Source organism: Hirundo rustica, chromosome 4 (genome assembly GCF_015227805.2).
Source record: "Hirundo rustica isolate bHirRus1 chromosome 4, bHirRus1.pri.v3, whole genome shotgun sequence".
Taxonomy (NCBI): domain Eukaryota; kingdom Metazoa; phylum Chordata; class Aves; order Passeriformes; family Hirundinidae; genus Hirundo; species Hirundo rustica.
The window spans coordinates 32,887,328-32,903,254 of NC_053453.1; the positions used below are offsets into that span (position 1 = coordinate 32,887,328).

General features: G+C 34.8%; 1 protein-coding gene across 3 annotated transcripts in view; it reads right to left on the reverse strand.

Annotated features, from left to right (window-relative positions):
- The window catches only part of TAFA2 (TAFA chemokine like family member 2), a 191,214-nt gene that overhangs the window by 9,025 nt on the left and 166,262 nt on the right, over positions 1-15,927 (reverse strand). For 2 of the 3 annotated variants that reach the window (XR_005700630.2, XM_040062944.2), the window contains exons 3-4: positions 14,213-14,365; positions 13,125-13,249 (exon numbers count right to left, since the gene is read on the reverse strand). Coding sequence is in view for 2 of the 3 variants with exons in the window: in XM_040062944.2 (XP_039918878.1) it covers positions 13,125-13,249; positions 14,213-14,365 (278 nt within the window). In the remaining variant the exon portion in view is untranslated. Of the gene's footprint in view, positions 1-615; positions 1,891-13,124; positions 13,250-14,212; positions 14,366-15,927 lie in introns of those variants that run through there. The other variant, XM_058420372.1, reaches the window with a different exon arrangement.

The following is a 15,927-nucleotide window of genomic DNA, read 5'->3' on the forward strand; positions in this document are numbered from 1 at the left end:
AGAATATGAGAAAATTCTCTTCGGAAAATGCATAGTCTTCAAAATACCCAAACATACTCAAATTCAAGCCAAAAATCAATAGAAACTGATAGATTACATTCGTTTTTGAAAGCATATCAGCAACATTTAAGTAGGACAAAACAGTAAGTGAAAAGTTCCTTGAGAATAAGTTCATGCATAGACCTGTGGTACAAAAAGGAGTCATGAAGTCAGAAGAAAATTTCTTCAAAATGAAAGATTTGAGTGTGTTCTCATACATGTTTAAAGTAAAAAAAAAAAAAAAAAAAAAAAAAAAAAATTAGAAGGTTACAGGAAAGAGCATAAATTAACAGGTGACACATTACACATTTCAAAAGACAATATTCAGTTCAGACAGATAGTTCTTTATCTAGATATCCGAGATATATTTTGGATCTGCCAAAAATGATTGCTTCTGAAAAGTGATACACAGCATCTCAAAAGATCACCAAAAATTCTTTAAGTTTACTTCTTTTATTTTTTTAACTATTTTAACTTAAATATTATGCTGTAGTCCATTGGAAATATACATGATTAAACTCAAAACTTCAATAATTTCTTGCTTAAATAAAATATCTACATATTACAATACTATGAAACCAATTAATATGGTCCTGTGTTCATATTTCCTTGAAATGGATAATTTACAAAATAAAATTAATTGGTAAAACTCACTGGGACAGTTAGGATAGTGCATAGCTGATGAAGACATATGACTTACATCAAGGCTAACTCAAATTCATTAGTCTTTCCTATGTACTCATTATTACTGTCTTCCAAAATGTTATTCCACTGTATTGAACACACCCTAGTTTTCTCCATGTTTCTATAACTAGGCAGAGAACTGAGTTTATGGTAGAATTATTTTAACTTGACACAATGTTTCATTTACATACAACAGTTTTATATTAAAAGAGGACTTCAACATAAACCTTATTTTATTTTCTGTAACAGACAATAACTGCAACAATTCAGACAAGGATATATCCTCTTGAGGTTTTTATGGTCATCACAACTCCACAGGGGGACTGCAGCGTGGTGGCATAAAAGACTGCAAGACAATTAATTACATAAATGTAATATTTTTTTCTCTTCTACATCACTTATCACACCTAATCATCCCAAGTGAGAGATAAAAACCACCTCTTTCCTTTCAATATATGAGGAAACTGAAGCATAATAAAGAGTCATGTTACCCTTTCAACTGTGAGGAAGTAAGTGGAAATGGAGAGATGGAAACAGAGTCCTGTCCTTGCCTTTACCTGACTTCACTTTACCAACAGAAATATATATATTTCCATATAGATATTGTTTTTGTTGCTATACTTGTTTTTGTTTGGAAAGGAAAACCTGTAACAAGCAGTTTCCTGTGTTTACATTCTAAATATAAAAACCCAAAACAAATTAAAAAACGCCAAACTCAGCCTTGTTTTAAAATTAGACTGAGGTTTTAAATTGTCTAATAGGCATAAAGGATTCTGATCTTTTAATACACTTTTCCAGAAATGGGGTCAGACAGAACTTCCAATTATCCACACTAAAAAAAAAAATCAAGCAGTCTAAGTTAATCAGATTTGAGATCTTTTTATTCTTCAAATTTTATGCTGTAGGGTTTTTCCTGGTATTTTGAATGGAGAGTAACAAGCCATTTGGACAAGTTTAAAATAGAAATGTAAATTATTTCCTTACCTGTAATTTTACCTTCTCTATAAGAATACCTGCTGTTCTGTTAATGCAGTACTGTTGTGTTTTCTGCCTTTGTCCCAAGCTTCAGAGATTCCTCTGGTGATTTTTCCCCACTTGCTTACCAGCTTCCACTACTGGCATTTTGAGGAAGTGCACTCATATTTGGCTCCAGGAATACTGCCATAGCTGAGGGAATATAAGACAACTAAAAATCAAGTTAGAAAACAGCAGAACCAATATTCAGGAAGGAAAAAAATTTAAAAACAATGAATCAATCATCAGCTTGAATCCCTTTGATCATTTTCCTCTCTCTTTTCTTCCATTTCGAATTTCCACAAGAAGAAAAGATTTTTCTGTGCTTGGAGAAATTTTGGCTTAAAAAAAATTAGTACTGACAGAGTAGTGGGTACCCATTCAGAGAATAGAAAATTATTTTCAGGAGATCTAATTTTAACCTTCTCCTGTATAGGTACCCATCATGCTGTCACTCCAATACAGATAAGAAAGAGAAGAAAGGTGGCCGATTTGGAGGATTTCAGAAAAATCCCTGGTATTTTTTCTCAAGTCCTAATAGAACTCTGAAAAAGGAAGACTTGAGGGCTTTTTACCCAGAGCCTGTCATAGATGAACAATAAGAAGGATTTCTCACTGCCCAGGAAAAAAAACAAAACAAAACATATAAAGTCTCTTTCACTAAGACATGGTCAAGATTATGGTTTCTGATTCCCAATAGTTGTAGTCATCTTGGTCAAAGATGAAAGGAACAACAAGTGCTATCAGTTTAATAAATAGTTTTCTTGCTTGAGCATTGTGGAGACATCCAGGTGAAAGTTATGACACCTTATAACACCTCTGTACTCAGGAACATCTGGATATTATTTTTGAAATTCACACTACGCAGAAAAGTATTCTGTCAAAGCTAAAAATGAATGCTAGGAGTTTTATCTAAAAACCTACTGTGGTATTCAATTTAATTTGTCTTTCTTAAGGAATCTATCCAGTTGTCTTCATATATGCATCTTCTCATTATCTTCTACATAGAATGTAACCTAAGACAAGTATGAATAAATCAAAATAGCTAATTGCAATTAGACTCTGGAATTCTAAAATCTCAAGTAGTGAAGGAAAGACCAAAAGGCTCAGAGGAGATCACTGCCTTCAAATTTCAGGAATATAAGTACCAATGATGTGTTTTAAGGTTGCAAGAAAGAAAAGGACTCTGGAAATTTCCTCTATGACCATCACAAAAGTAATTGGCTTTCCAAGTAATAGGCTTCAAATTTGTCAAGTTGTATTCCAGAAGAAGGTCTCCTGTTACTTTTTTGTACTTTGTGGATGATGAACAATAATTATTAGCAAGTGGAATTGGAATGATGCCTCGAAGATGAAAAATTTGCATAATCCAAGGACACTCTGAAAAGGTGACAAGGAATCAGGATAGAGAGATCTCAAATTTCTAGAACAATTAAACTGATTTTGGAGTGCATTTGCCTGAATTAGAAACACATGAGCAGAGATAGAGTCCTTTGGTCTTCCTTTGACAGGAACATGTTCCTAAGCCACAAAGCTTGAATTCAGGATAAAGAAACAAGGTCTTCTGGCTGGCATCAGTAATTTATCTTCTGACATTCTTCAACCTGAAGAGACAAAACTGCAGCTGTATTAAAATCCTCAGATCTATTACTACTGAGTTTAGGAATAAACTCAGATAAATGTTGATTGGACAATCCATTGTTTCCTTGAGAACTCATTGATCTTCATAAACCGAAGACAAACTTTTGTTCAGCCTTGCCAACATAATTTTACAGGTTTCATCATACAAATAAGTCCTGGTGAACTAGATATGCTGTAGCTTCACCCAGAATCTGCACTTCAGAGTTCTATGGCATTCATCACTGCAGATATGGAAGGTGATGGATGATAATCAGGACTGTAAGATTTAAGAAAAGATCATCTGTGTATTCTAAAATGCAGTAAAAAAAAAGCTGAGAGTCTGTTTTATAGGACATGGAAACTCCTTTGGAGACTTTGGACACACAGCCGTAGTGTCTTTCCTGAAACTGACTTGGCATTCATCAGGGTGGTAGAAGGAGTAAACTAAAAGTCATGAAAAAATTAGTAATTATGAAATTCTCATGGAAATTAACTCTATGTTGGTTGTCTTCTTTATTAATTTAGTCATAGGCAGCACTCTTCCACTTATTCCTGCCTGAAATTTTTCTTCATTTAGAAGAGTTTTCACGAAGAGTGGAACTACCTTCATTATTCTTAGGGTGAAATAGTTAAGATTTACAACCATGCTCACTTTGCTGTGCAAGGGAATAATAACTGAGTAATCTGATTTCAACTGGTTTGAGAGTTGTTCACTCTTCCAACAGTGACTGTCTAGGCTCAGAATGCTCTGTATGTCTGACTGTCCACTTCATAGTGATAATTATTCATTTCCTTCCCTATAAGAAGGCAGAAAAGCAGAGCTGCACCGAGGGGAAATGTGTTTCTGATGTTTTCTATAATCAGTCCTAAAGATTAAGGAAATACCTCAAGAAAACTATGTTATTTTGAAGAATTGAAAGTATTACCTTTAGAACAATTGAGGGCCAGTTTTCCATTCTTTCATACATTTCTGCAACTAAGCAGTAAAGCAAAGTTTGTGAAGCCTGTGCAAAATACCCAGGGAAAGAGGAAAACTTCTGCCTGCAGCTATTTAGGCAGCAGATAATGTGAAGTTTCAGAATACCCCAATCTCTCTGACCAGAAATGTATCATTTCTGACTTGCAGGAATGATTCACAGAAGCCCCTAAATACTAAAAAAGGGTGAGAAAAGGAAGAAACACTAGTTTTAGAGCTTACCAGCATGATTCACATGATACTGGCATTTGAATATCATTTTGTATGGTAATTTCTGAGATACGAAAAGCTGATAAATTTTTTCCAAGAAAATTTAAAAGAACTGCTAGATATTCAAAGAGCCCTTCTTGCACAGCTGTGAATGGCAAAGAGACTAGCAGAATGAACCTGCCAATGGAAGTGGAAACACCTTTTATTTGGTGTCAGTTAGTTGGAAAAGTGGAAATTCATGGAGAAGTGAAGAAAACCAGTCATTAACAGCCTAGAGAACTTGTTCTTATTTTCCATCACAGAGGCAGATTATTATTCTTCAGACATGAGGTCAATATCTCAAACATGCCAGCAAAGGACAAGGCAGAAGGATAAAAAAAGTAAATCACAAGTTAAATCTTTTGGGACAAAGGCAGGAAACATCTTGGCTGGACAGATGAATTTGAGGATTTGCACATAGAAGAGAATAATGGTTGCAAAAATCACTGATTAGTAATTAATGACATGCAACAGAAATTTATTTGCATTTTTCTTTAAATATTGCAGAAATGGTTTCCTTTGATTGGAGAGTAATTCTGTCAATGTTCAGGTTCTGGAGAAGCTAAAATGATGCTTTACAGACTGCATCCTAGCTGCAGTCTTACCTTTGGAAAAATTATTCCCTGATAAAAAATGCATAAACTACAGCATATATTACTGTGCTGTGAGTGTAATGAAGGGATTGCAAAAGAATTCATTTCTCATGATTTTTACAGTGTCTACTCACAAAAAAAAAAAACAAAAAACAAAAAAAAAAAAAAAAATTGCCCCTTCTGAGTAGCTTGAGACCAGACTCAGTGTATTCACAGGGAGATATAGCAAGGTAATGTTAAATCAGGCTCCCTCTTTTCAAAAGACCTGTGCCTGTGAATATTGCCTTTAACCCATTATCTCTTTTGTTGTTACTCACTTTCATTCTTTATTTCAGTATCCATAGGACTCAAAGTCAAAACAGAACTAAACAAAATTTGAAACTGAAATGTCTTGGGCTTTGAATGCTTGGATTATCCTCACCTGCCCAACAAGTTCTACTAACCTCTCAGTCCATGACTTTGCTTACAGCATTTCCCACCACAACATTTCTTCTTTTAATCCTTTATTCCATAACTAGTCTTTTGTAGCTGTTTCAGAGTACATTTGGTTTTGGGGAAAGGACCATGACATGTCTAGATTTCTGTGACCACAAAGGAACATCACCAAGCTGTAGGCCTAGACTCCTGCTAAATGGAGACTCACAACTTTACATAGGATAGAACTAAGTACACTGACTTCATATTAAAGAAGCAAATTTGGTATATAAAGGCTATTTTTAGGAAAATCAGTAAATTGCATAGCCCTGAATACCGATGATTCCTTTTAACATGTGTTGGCTGGCATGCTAACTATTTCCATCAAAATGTTCAAGTGTCCCAAAAGATTAATGTTTAGGTGCCCTACAAAAAATACAAAGCTTCAAAATGAAAGAACTGTGGTGCTAGATCAAAACAATAATTACTTATTAATAAAGAAGTCCAACTTGACCCTAGAAAATGCCATTGTATTTCCATTACCAGCTTATTTGTCTCCTAAAACTTGTATTTATTCTTAGAAAATATGTGCATACCACTTACTGCTATTTTAATGACAGATTAGATACAGTGGTCTCTGAGTTAGCAATGAGAAACCTGCTGAGACAGATGCAAATTTCTCCTAATGACAGATTAGCCAAAGGCATGGAAAGAGATACCATAGCAACAAAGAGGCTGTCACACGTGCAATCACTCTTTTCCATGGGTAATATTTTGCTACAGTCTGTGCACTCACTTATATTGTAATCACATCATTTTTATGAACCACCAGGTATTGCTGGTCACTTTATATATGCACATTATTCCTACAAATCTTCATTTGAAATTAAAGTAAGAACTGAGGAGCCTATACAAAGGCTCTGAAGTGAAGCAGGGGAATGAAGTAGTTTTATGGTGAGGTGGTTTCTTCAATTATATAACCCTTTACATAATATTTGGAAAAGCACTTCCTGTACCTGACACATGGCAGATCATTGATCCATCCTACAATTATATCACATTTCTCAGTGGTCAAAACAAAAGGCAAAATTTTTTATGTCATGTAAATTAGTAGCAGTTTTATGCTGTAAAATGTCATGTACATGCACATGTACAATGTCATGTGAGAACTACACTGCTTTCTTAGCACTCACTGACCACAACTACCATGCATCCTGCCTATCAGAAACATCCTGGAGCAACTTATACATTGTATTTAGATGATGAATTTCTGCTTTTTGTAAATCCATATCATTACTACTGCTGTTTCTGAAAAGCCTGGAGGAGGAAGAGGAACAAAGACATGAGGGAAGAAGCTGCCACGTATTTAACTTTGGTAGAAAAAGCGGTAACACTTAAAGAGCCTGTGGATCTGTTACTCGTGTGGAGAAGTACAGACCAACAACAAATATTGCTGCGTTGCTAACACTAGGTAAGGCTCAGTTACAAGAAAAATACCATTCTCCTTTCATATCTAGGGACACATTTTAGCTCTCTTTTATTTTGTTTTCTTACTCAAGCAGCGGTTATGACAGCACTGGTAGCAGTTGAGTCACCACTTTATGCTGCCTCTGATACTGGGAATCTGAGTAGCCTACTGAAATGTAAAGGTACCAGAGTTCCTTTCATTCCTTATGCTGATAGGGTTATGAACAGCATATTTTATAAATTGAAACATAAATAAAATTACTGTCTCTCCTTTCACCAGCTGTAACTAATTTAGAAACAACCTAGCATTTGCAAGTGAGAAAGAGGAGATAGGGTAAAAATGTAAGCAGTATTTATAGATAGCAACAAAACTGCATTGATTGAGAGCAGTGGGATGCACATACTGAACACAGTTTGGCTTCAAATTAAGCCAGTTGTTGTGTTTCGACAGTACACTTTCTCTTTTTCCAAGGATCTTATTCAATTTTGAGTTTCCTTTAAATTCTCGAAGCATAACATAAAATTAGATAAATTGGAATATTACAAATAACTGAGTTCAGGCTCTCTCTTATATTGTTTTTGAAGGTATAGACACTCTCAGTATGGATTTCTCACCAGCCTGGCAGTATTTCTTTTCTTTTCACATAGTCGCCTATCTCTGGTATTGATTTGGAATGCAGATTTGGATTTGGAATTTTAAATGTACTTACTATGGATTTATTTTTGGCCCTATAATATTTCTCTTTTATTTCTCTCTGCCCTTGTAATATTTATTTTATTTTATTGCAGTACTCTATTTCTGATATTGGCTTGGCATATAGTTACACAATAATATAGCAGGTATTGATTTCTTTCTGTTCTGCAGTGTGCTTTCCTCCATATGTTAAAAAATCTTATCCAGTTTTCAGAGGAACAATTGCAGTTCTTTCAGCCCATCTTAAAAGTGTTAAGTTAAGCTGAATGCTCCTTTCCAAATGATGGCCCTTTATAACCTGGCTGAAAATACTTCTTTCCCTTGTTTATAGGAAAACAATATTTTAATTTTCTAGAGATTTTCAGGAGTTAATAATCAATATCTGCTATGTATCTGATTTTTTTTGTCCTTGTCAATTTATATTATCAGTATTAGTATTACACCAACAATTCTAAAAGAACATGCACAGTTGCCAACATGCACTGTGAGTAGCAGATACTGGACATGTTGCTCATCATAGTATGAGTCACTGATTTAGCTCATAGCTGTGTATCTTCAGAATATGAGAAGGTTTTTTTAAACATATTATATTATATTATATTATATTATATTATATTATATTATATTATATTATATTATATTATATTATATTATATTATATTATATTGCATTTGATAGTGGTCGAAGTCCAAAGCTTCCCAAACTGACAAAGAATGAATGGGCTTTTATGGTCATCTTCCTGATGAAGACCACATCAGACTAAATTATCTAAGTGACTAAATTATCTAAACTGGCTGCTTCCTATTCAGCATTAAGTATCTAAACATTAGGGGCTAAGTTAGTTATGGTAGTTTTCCTCTAGATTATTTGAGAAACCTTAGCACCTCCAGAAGATAATTCATCTGACTTATCTTAAAACAAAATCAATTGTCCTCTGGAGCTAAAAAATTCTAAAACTAAAAAGACAGTCTAGAGCTCAGGCTAGTTATCTCACTCTAGAGAGTCCTAATCCAAGCAAAGTCCAGTAAATTCTACCCCACATAATTTAACCACAATTTAGTGTTAAACTATGCCTCATTCCATAGGCAGTTCTACCAAATCAAACTAAAAGCTTGAGGACAAGGTACCATTTAATTACTGTGCAATGGTTCAAAGCTGCACCAGGCAAGGTTTAGACTGAACCCTAGGAAGCTTTTCTTTACAATGGTCAAATATTGGAACAAGCTTCTTAAAGAGGTGTCCAAGCCTATCAGTGTTTAGGAGACATTTAGAGAATGGCGTTATTTACATGTTTTAATTTGGTCAGCCCTGAATTGGTCAGGTCGCTAGATGAGATGATCATTATAGGTCCCTTTCAATTGAAATAGCCTATTTTATTCTATACCTTTTCCCATGAAAAATAACAATACATATTGCTCTACATGTTCATAAAACATCATCCCGGGAACACTTTCCCACTGCCTGGAGCAAGCACACACTTCTTCAGTCATGTTCCACCTCCAGAATCTCGAGATGAGACACAGGATACACCACTTTACCTTGTTCTTTTTCTCTAATTTCTGCAGGAAAGACACACAGGTTTACGAGCTGCCCAGGAGCCATGACATGTTCCAACCTAGTCCCAGGGAGGATGCCTGGAGAACTGGGACTCCAGGAGGCACTGCAAAAGGTTCTTTTTCAGTCTTTGTAAAGGGCTCATCTGTTTAATATAAACTCAGAGAATTTTTAAAATATCATTCTCAGTTTTATACATAATAATGATATATTTTTCAATTGATGAGAAAATTACTTTTTTTATATACAGACCCTTTCCTGTATGGCGAGAAGAAAAAGAAAACACAAAAAAGAAAGAAAAGCATAAGGAGAACTTCTGGAACTACAAGGATTGTATTAGAAAGAGGTTGTAGAAGAAAGAGTATTTCAAATGTAAAAAAAAAAAAAAAATCCACTTTTCTCACCATTTAAAGAGGGCAATGTGACAAAAATTTTATGTTTATATATCAAAAATTGAGGCTAGCCATGTGGAAAAAAAATGCAATTGTTTCCTTTCACAACAGTTTCTCAGCCTGGAGGAGAATACCCAAGTGTGCCTGGTAAAATCTCAACTATGCTCACAATCATCTCATAATTCTCCTAATGTATTCATGAACATCCTCTTTTGTTGTGGTATTATGCCCAGGAACACAAGCCATTTCTTTACATGAAGTAAAAAAAAAAAAATTTACTGATTTACCTAAGTTGTATTTGGCTTTTCCCCCCTTCACCTCCTGGAGGCTACACAGACCCAAAATAGTTAATTCTAGATCGGCAAAATCACTACTCATCTTACTCATACTCATTTTTTCCCTGTATTCAGTTCTTTTCTATGGTTAATTCTTAATATAAGTCTTTTCCCACTAACATGCAAACAAATTAGGAAAATAATAACTGGTTTTGTATTTTAAAGGCAAATAGCTTCCAGATTAGAGTTCTTAACATTTGAATTCTGAGTACCTCTAATTCATTATTCATGTATGACCTTATTAGATCTATATAACTGTACAAAATACAAAACCTCAGGTAGACCACAATTTGAAAAATCAGTTAGTTTTCTGCCACTTTTCATCTGGCCTTTTTTGCTATTAGGAAGTCAATATCGTAATTTTTACAATAGTGAGATTAAATATGCAAACAGAGGTGGACAAGCAAAATACCTCCTTCCTCCATTGTTTCTATTTCTAACAAAGGGTTAACTATTAACAGCTCAAGATGAGGAAATGTAGGTGCTACTTTTGAACTTGGTATCCTGTAGAAGATAGTACTTCAGCAGATAATTGGATTAGGATTATGGCACATGAAGAAGGCAAATTTACTGAAAATGTTTGGAAATGAAGATAAACTTTTTTTGGCCTTTCAGGAAAGCCTTGTGAAGGTTTTTCTGTAATCTACTTAAATCACCCAAGCTGTTCAGTTCTCTTTGTTTCTTTATGCTTTTACATTATACATGATAATCACATATGGGTTATTTCATTTCACAATCAGAAACTTATTATTCATAACTTATTAATACTGGCTCTCTGTAGAGTTACTTTTATTTTTCTCAAAGGGGGGAAATTAAAAAAAAAAAAAAAGCAATTTAATTTTTTCCTTTTATTTATATAGATCTTGGGGAGCAGAAAGAGGAGCTACAAAAATATGGTAGGGAAAAGTACTTCCCCTTTGATAATAAGCTTCTCTCTTAACACTCAAAGAACCATTCATATTTCCAAAAGCGATATTTATTTTACTGGCCATCAGAATGATGTCTCTTAAAATCATAGGTCACTGTATCTGAAAGACACAGACCTTCATGAACCTGTCACTGACTTGGTTTCAATAACTTAGGTCAACTTGCAGACAGAAATTTGAACCAAAGTTTGCTATTGTCTCAGAATAGCCTTGCAGCTCTGTCGGAAGTGAAGGAACAAGGAGGAAAACATACAATACCTGGACAAACTAGAAGACAGAACAAATAGTGGGGATTTAAGGTGACTAGTATTTTCCTTTCAGTGGTGCTAGGTCTGTAAGCAGGTAATGGTAGCCATTGTACTGAATCAGTGTTTATGACAGTAAATACAGATAAAGACTTGCTTTTCCAAAGCATCATTATTGAAGAGGTATGAAATTAATCCTAAGGATTGCCCCCACCATGGAGAACAAGAAAATTCCAGCTGCTGCAAAGAGACAGACCAAACAGTCTAACAATAACAAAGGCATAAGCTCCTGAGCATAAAAGCCTTGGGGTTCTTTAGATTCTTCACAGAGGAAGAAACTTCATAACCTCAACCAATGCAGAGAAACCTATAATCTGACAAACTTTTAAGAAATCTCATCAAAGCAATCATGATTGATTTTCCCCCTTTTGTGACCTCTTCTTTTCCTAGAGAAATATAATCTAGGCCCGCATTTTTACTTACCATTTGTTAAACCCTATCAATACATATAAAATGGCAAATACTCCATAACACTGTGTCATGTAGTAGTAACCAGGAAAAATTTCAAAACATACACAATTCAATTTCTATTTCAATTTCTATTTCTATTTCTATTTCTATTTCTATTTCTATTATTAAATATCTATCTGGTTCATTTTGATTATATTATATATGCACATACATTTTACATGCATATAATCAGATTTGCATTGGCATGTACAAAGTGTGGCCACCATTCCAGCAAGGTTATCTTCAGAAGAAACACATCTGAAAGTGAATTCAGGAAGGGAACTGTAAAACAAACATTTAGGAAGCATCCTTCCTTCAAAGAATGTCAAAATGTGTTGGAGACTTATAAATAGAGAAAGCGAGACATATAGACTTCTCTGTGGAACAGAAGGAATATAATTCAGTCAGTGCATGCTACATTTCACCACAACCAATGTGTACCAGAAATTTAGTGCCTATATAAGGAATATTTCAATAAAAATATATAGATAATCAAACACCTGTATAGAGTAAACACCTATCTAGCATATTATGGCCTGACAATACAAACTATTAAATACATAAAAGAAAAATCAGTCATGAGTACTTGTGCTGAGGTGCAGAGGGGAAGGTGTTTATACTTAAACACATGCATGTCTGTCTTCAGAGCACATTTTCATCTTTTATATGTCGAGGAAGAATTGTGTTGACCCTAACAAGACACAATGCTACAGTTTTAGGAAATTTGTGTGTTTAATGAAGAATTCTGAAGAATTTATTTTTCTTCTGTTTCTCTTAGCCACTAAAATGCAAATATGACAGCATGTTTACTTTGTTATCAGGCTTTGTATAAGATGACCTTTAAATATATTTCTGTTAATATAAATTTGAACCAATAATATGAAAAGTGCCAAATGGAGGAAAGGAACTCCCTGAAACAGTCAATTTTTTTTTTAGTAAATCACAGTTATACAAGATGGAAAGAACCAGATCATACTGTTATGACACATCAAATGCTTACCACACTCAGTGGTTTCTATGTAGAAACATGGTAATTACACGTAACTGATGAAAATTCTTACTTGCTACCCTTTGAATGAATAGCTTAGCAAAGTGTACAGACTTAGTGCAACTGATTTCAGAGAGAAATACATATTAGATTATAATGCATTTGATCATTACTGTTAGTTGAAGGGATCAACTCTACTATCCCCAGTGCTTACCTGAGAAGGTCTGGCACACAGCTTACTATGTTCAAACAATTGAAAAGTACGCTGAGAAAAGCGTGAGGGACCAGGAAGTCCAATCCCAGTACAACTCTCTTCCCATGCTTCTTTAGTCTTCTCAACTTAGATCTTCTTTGTGCACCCAATTTCCTGTGCACTTTTTTTTTTTAACTTGTTGGTAACATGTCAGGTTGGTATCATACCTACCCTAGTTGTTTTCACTTTATTCCCAGAGGAACAGCTCCATCCCTTACGATCTGGAAGAACTTTACATTCCTCCCCTTCAAGACACGGTTGCATGTGGCACCACCATTTCTGCTCCACTATAGAAGCTACAAGAAAACAAATTGCATTTTGTTGAAACTGACACTTTAAGATGTCACTATTTTGCAACATCCCTTTTATTTTCCAGGAAATATGAGATATGTGTTGACTGACAGCTAGTTTGTGATTTTCAGCCACCTCAGAACCTTCATAAGAAATTTGGTTTCCAATTTGCAAGAGGTGCTATGTGCTACAAAGTCAATCTCCTCACAGCACTTCTTTCCAACTTCATTTTTATCTTGCTAAGCCAGATTTCAAAGTTTTAAGTAGAATCTCTTCTTTTGCTTGGTCTATAATATAACCTAGCATAGCTTGATTAAATTTATTCCCCAATGATGACATATTTACAGCTTCTCTGACAGCCAACAACATATCAACATTGAAGAGATCATGTAAAGAGTGAATCCTGCCACTCTTTCAGAGAAACAGATATGAAAAATCAGCCAGTATTTTCCCAAATAAAACATATGAGCCTACACCAGAATTGTTAAGTAAGACACTAATATTGCACTGTAAATAGGAATTATAGTGTAGGTCTAAAAAGATTAAAAAACAGACAGAACTGTGTTCTGTTTGTTTGCTTGTTTATTTCCAGCGAGATAAATAGATAAATTAGATGTAAGACTGTAGCATGAAAATTATAGTCTTATGTAGGTTTTGTATAAATACTTTTAATTAAGTGAATTTCATACAACTCCAAGAGTCCTCTTTTAACTAGATCAAATTTAGCTTCTCAAGAGGCCTCTTTCACTGGCATCTAGTAATTTTGTTTAGCATATCCACAGAGCAATAGCAAGAATTAATTTTTCCATCTTCCTCCCAATTCACGTTGGACACCCCCTTCAAAATGCAGAAGCTTTCCTATTCTTATTTTAAATAGTTATCTGTAATGGAGTGGGTCTTATAAATGGCCTTAAGCCAGCAAAAACTCCTAGGAACACAAAGAAATGAAGCAATAGAAGGAGTCGCACCATCAACACAAGAAGGAGCTGCCCGGGTGGTACCTGCTACCTGCCCAGGGAAGCAGGAACACTTCACTGTCTGTGATCTTTCTTCTATCTTATTCTTATTGCAGCATCTGTGAAGCGCCACCACTTCACAGGTCCCAGTTTTAACATGGTGAGCTGTGAAAATAAGAAGATGAAAAATTTGATAACTTTGAGAAGTAACATCATATTTCTGGAGGTTTTTTTTAATTAGGAATGCATTAAACTTGGCTCTGTAAGGTAATCTGCCACACATGAAGTGAGAATTGTGATGGTGTTAACACTAGAATGGAGAGTTGATCTCTTTTCCAAATTATGTAGCTCAGTATTAACTATCTCAGGCAGGAAACACTGGCTGAAGAAGAAGTTGGACAAAGCTGCATATAGACCTGTTCCAGTGAAACAGGAAGCAAAACATAAAACTAACCTAGAAACTACATTAATTTCTGGACTCCCATAAACAGCTGTGTAACTGTAGCAATATTTTTTTTTCTTTTTCCCTGTGATATAAACTTTGAAATAAAAGTATATCAATGCTAAAATACCCATATAAGCATATGTTTTCAGAATCCATGCCTCCAGACTTTATGTCCAGAAGAGATTTTGACAGAGAACTGTCAGGATACAGGGAAAACCCTCAAATGAAATCCAGAAATAAAATCTACTATGGAAGCACACTTTAAATTTTTCTGCCTGGCACTGCAAAATTTTGGAACATGGGGAACCAAATCTTTCAAACAAGGGAGGAAACAAAACAATCTTCATTATTCCATATCTGTACCTATCACTTCCATTCATGCTGCTCTAACTGATTACTAGAATCATACTGCTTGAGTCCAATGGGAGGACCAATCTGGTAAGAGGAGAGCTGCCAAAATACCCTTTCTGGTTCAGCAGCCAATTACAAAAGGATCTGGAGTCTGGAAAAGGTTTTAACTGAATTTATAGCAGTTGCTTATATAAGATCAGATATTCCTGGGGGTAGTTCATTACCATCAGAAGAGAATAAAAACTCTGAACTTTAGCTGATATTGACCTACAACCTTGTATGGGCAGGAATACTAATTATGTGAAGCAATATGTGTCATTTAGTTCTGCCTTAGTTCTGCTATTTAACTTTTTGTGTGCTTTATGCAAAGCCTGTGTACTGAATGCTTCAGCTACTTTTAATATCCCTAATGTCAAACAATAAACAAGAGCTTCTACAAGGAGAAAGCCCTGAGAACAGGAGCCCAACACTGATGTCTGGATTCACTCCATTGTTATTTATACAGTGTCAGCTCCTAAAAGGCCTGAGGAAGGAACAAAACCTGATGTAGGCTATGGACCCCATGAATTTCCTAGAGGCAAAAGTGACAGATAGCAATTAGACTCTGGGTCTTCATCAACAAAACATAAACTGCTAAACATTTCATTGGGGAATTATGCATTTTTCAGTATAACAAATTCCAGTGAACAGTCTGTGGTCTTTGCCATCATTCAATGTATTGTACGATGTCAGGTTTGATTATACTCCATCACATCATGCTGTGCTACAGCTGAAATGATATAACACAATGCAAGCAATTAACCCATGATCCATTATATCTTGATATGCTGAAATGTTATATTTAAATCAAAAATCTGGGAGGAAAAAAAAAATCTCTTTATGCACAAACACTGATTTTCTTCACTTTCTAACTGTCATTTTTAATTCAATA